General features: G+C 40.7%; 1 protein-coding gene across 1 annotated transcript; it reads left to right on the forward strand.

The window, feature by feature from the left end:
- Positions 1 to 412: 412 nt before the first annotated feature.
- Positions 413 to 3,042, forward strand: LOC135489696 (uncharacterized). Its single transcript, XM_064775183.1, has 5 exons — positions 413 to 1,048; positions 1,863 to 1,937; positions 2,172 to 2,279; positions 2,502 to 2,585; positions 2,753 to 3,042. The coding sequence occupies exons 1-5, from the start codon at positions 568 to 570 to the stop codon at positions 2,992 to 2,994; spliced, it is 990 nt and encodes a 329-aa protein (XP_064631253.1). The 5' UTR covers positions 413 to 567; the 3' UTR covers positions 2,995 to 3,042.
- Positions 3,043 to 4,492: the final 1,450 nt, after the last annotated feature.

Genomic DNA, 4,492 nt, shown 5'->3' on the forward strand with positions numbered 1-4,492 from the left:
TGTACTTGTACTCATTCGTGTCATTAAACCTGAAAGCAGCACAGCATAACAGTGAAATTACCGTGACATCAATGGATGTCAAACTAACGTAGTGACGTAAATTTGAATTCGAAGTGCACAATTTCACAATTAAGGTTTTGAACACATTGAGAACTGAAAAACTTCATACAAATGCTTTCACACCAATGATATGATTGTGGCGCTCCTGATGAGGTATCGCCCTCTGCTAAACAGCTTTGGTCGTAACTAGGGTAAATGTTTTTTTCAAGTGATATGAGCGATGCAATACCTTAGTTACCACCAGCGCCACGTAGCAGTCAATGAAGTTGTGCTGGTACCCCATTAATGTCATGCTTCAAATTTGAAGAAATTAATATTACCTTCATCAAGTACGTAATATTTATACACCAGGGGCCGGTTGCACAAAAGTTATGGTGATAAAAGTATGTTAGTTTATCTTTTTATGTTAAAGTCCCTAACTTAGCGTTAGCTAACATAACGCTAAAATTGAGTTTCACAAATCAATGTTAGGCCCAATGTTAACTAACGCTACTTTTAAGTAAATCAATGTTAGTTGCTAGGGACATTTCCCATAATGCATTTGGTCCTCATATTGAAAGCAAGACATGCAAGATGGCTGCCTCCATAGAGAATCATTCATCTCAAAAGACAAAAAGGGAGAGAAAACCAAATTTTTCACACTCAGAAGCCGAAGTTTTAGCCGATGTTGTCATAAATGAACTTGGGATCTTGCGATCCAAGTTTTCGTCAGATGTGACAAACAAAATGAAAAAAAACAAATGGGATGAAATTGCCCTAATGGTTAGTTCCTTGGGAGTGGCCACAAGGACCGGGGATAACTGCAGGGAAAAATGGAACCAGCAGCTTTCAAAGGCGAAAGAGATCCATTCCCTGCAGCAAAAACACCAGAGAGGGACTGGCGGAGGGGGAAAGATGCCACAGGCCGACCCTACACTGCAGAGAATAATAGAAACATTCGAAAAAGACGCAGCATTCAGAGGCATCACTGGTGGATTTGAGTCTGCAGGTAGGTACACCAGGCTCCGATTTAGCCTAATTAGGCCATAAAACGCTATCTACTTCTACCAGCATATATTTCTGAACATAGGCCTAAGCCTTACATAGGTCTAGATTTCATTGCCTGATGTCAATCTTCAAAAACATTGGTGGAATTAAGCTCAACTCGGCCCTACCCTGGCTAAGTTCAAAGTATGTCGTCTGGTGCCTGCATCGATATTGGCACTCTGCCAGCCATTTCTGTTGGACTTCCTGTGTGTATAGCGACCATGTGTACATGCTGACATGACAGTGCATGCATGCATTTTTCAAGCGGCCGAAAGTACAGCTTTTCATGACCGTCACTTAGAAATAGTACCATAGTAGTTGACCTCATAGCTCTATAAATCAAATTCATCAGCAGATAAGGTAGTTCAACTGCACAAAAGTACAGAAAATGTGGTTATTCGCTGCTCCAAATACGCGCTTGCAAATTTCCCGACTCCATATTTCTAAACGCACTGAGCATGCCCAGTAAGTGTATGGAACGCAAAGTTTGCAAATAGTACTATACAGGGTGAAACAGAAATAAGTTCCAATATAAATATTTTGTTAATACTTTTAATTTATTCAATAAGTCATGTGAATTACCTCAAAGAATTAACAAAATGATCGCAATTGTACACATTAGGCCTATTGTTAAGCTGACATCACCCTGTTTTAATGGAATATCCATAGAAATTTGGATTTTCAATGGATTTAATTAGAATTTATTGATTTTTCCCGCCAATTTATGTGATTCATTCCCTTTAAACTTTAAAACTTTCATTTGTTAATATTTTCAGTAACCACACCTATAAAGGCTACAGCAGCAGTCTCCCTCCCTGTTACATTACCTGATCTGGCTGGTTGGACTCCTGGTAAGTTTAATTTAAAGGTGCTGGAAGCTCGATGATAAATATGCCCATGTCAATTAAGAGCCGAGTATTTCTTAGACTATGATACATTACATTGGTACCGGTATACAATGGAAGAAATACAAGTAGGCCTACTGAGAAACAGAAAGCGACTGTAGTGACCCGGTTAGACATCATGCGTCTTTAATTTAGAAATAGTAAAATTATTTTTTATGATAATTTCATTTAATTTTTCAGTAAATCAAGCTGCAGATGTTGATGTCGACTGCTCAGATGCAGTGGTTGTGGCAACCTTTGATCGTCAACCACACGAAACACACATAGAGGGAGCCACAATAATTCTTGGTATGCTATTAGATACAGGTTCGGTCTTTCAGTAGGCTATTAGGCCCGGGGTCTAATACTGCATCGATGCTGATAGCCTGGCCCACACCTCATATATCAAGGCATTTGCATTTTGGATATTTGAATCTATATTTGCCAGAGTTTTGGTTGCAAAACATTTTGTGACCTTTCGTGATTTGATATTTATCATCATATAGGCCGAACTGTCATTTTTTATTCTAGATTCTCAACAGACGATGACAGCCACTGCAATGACTGCCCCAAAATCTCCAGCCAAAAAGAAGGCCAAACTGTGCAAAGTCACTGGTGAGTAGTTGGGACTCTAGAATGGCGAAAGCCTTTCTTGATTTTAAGCAGTCCCTACATGAATCAATCAAATGTGCTAAAATGAGCTCTGGCCGTTCACAAAGTGACAAAATTGAAGTGCTGTGTGATCCATTTAACCCGTCATAATGTGTTTCATTCTCTCCTAGGTGCCAGGAAAGCACATGCGAAGGGTCTGCTGACAGACGCCATGTGCCGACAGAAGACTCAGCAGGATGTATTTAACATGCAGCTTGAGGTCCTTGAGGCAACTCTTGTTACGCAGAAGGCCACAACACGTACTCAGGAAGTTCTTCAGAAAGAGGCTGGCCTTCGAATAGAAAAGCTACAGCTGGAGATTGCTCTGCTGAAGGAAAAGGAGTTCTTGGGTCTGTCGGGCATTGAACTGTAAATTTATGTGTAAATAGTATCTATTGTTTATAGGATTTGAATTTTTTAAATATTAAATATATTAAATAGTAAATATATAGTAAATATCAAGTTATTTAAAACACAAAGGGAATGTATCAAAATTAGAAGCTACAGTGTCAGTGACATGATGAAAATGTTATGGTATATTTCTTACGCGAGTGTTGATTATGCAATACATATAGTTATAGTTTTTAAGTTTGAAATTGGAAAATTCACTGGCTGTAGCTTCCACTGTTTTGATATATCCCCTCACTCAGGTTGCAGTGGATCACAGTCAATTAAGCAAAGTAGCGATTGGCGAGGTAGTCCCTGTAAACACTGCCAGAGTTTGGGCCAGCATACTCCTCATCATCATCTTCATCATCTTCTTCGTCATCACTGTCGTCGTCTTCTGGCCGGGGGTCACGTTCTCCTCTCATCTTTGCAATATTATGCAGGACAAAACAGGCAGAGATGATCTTAACTACACGGTCTGGCTGCATACGAATCTCCCCATGGAGAACATGGAACCTCCTCTTTAACACTCCAAAGGCATGTTCTATCCTCACTCTTGTGGCACATAAGGAAGTGTTCAATCTCTGCTGGGCTTCTGTTGTGGGTGCTCCGTACGGGACGATGAGATACGGCATACAAGGGTATCCACTATCTCCTAGCAACAGTCCATCTTCACCTCTGGGGTTTGTCAGTTCCAGGTGCTCTTTAAGGTCACTGTTCCTCCAAATAAAGGCATCATGGGTTGCCCCTGGCCAACGTGCAACTACATTGGTGAATTTTCCTGAAAAGGAAATGTATCATTTTAGTTAGGAGGGCTATTGATCATTATTACACGACCACTCCGTATTTTATTATATTCAACATATTTCAGCATCAACAAGTATCTATGCAATTAACGATGAAAAAATACAAAAACTATGCGTATTCTATCTTTATGAGCAACAGTGTACAAGAGATAATTTTTGCATAAATGGCATTCCATATGTTTTGTTGGTCAGGCAATCATGGAATTGGTCAACGTTCGTTTACCAAAAAAGGCATGTCAGTCATGGTGCATGTCATGATGTCGAGGATGTGGCGCTTGTTGTGATATCATGGATATTGGCCCTAGTATTTAGCATGTTTTCAGGTATAATTATAAAAGTAATTACCCTTATCGTCAACCACTGCTTGCACGTTGATGGAGTGATATCCCTTCCTGTTTACAAAAGATGCTTCGTAGGCTGGAGCTGGAGGAACTTGCGCGGGTTGTTCTGCTTCTTCCATGGCTTCGCCTTCGCGATCTGCAGGCATGGGCAGTGCAGGTGCATGTGCAGGATCAGGAGCATGTAGGCCTATCTGGTCATCTCGCATCTCCTGGTCATTCTCAGCAGCATTGGCTGGTTCTGGGATGTGATCAGCATCAGGACGTGGCTCACTGGGGCATATTATTCTGATGTGCGTGCCGTCGATGCATCCCAATACTTTGGGAAAATGTGCGATCG

Source organism: Lineus longissimus, chromosome 6, assembly GCF_910592395.1.
Source record: "Lineus longissimus chromosome 6, tnLinLong1.2, whole genome shotgun sequence".
Lineage (NCBI taxonomy): Eukaryota > Metazoa > Nemertea > Pilidiophora > Heteronemertea > Lineidae > Lineus > Lineus longissimus.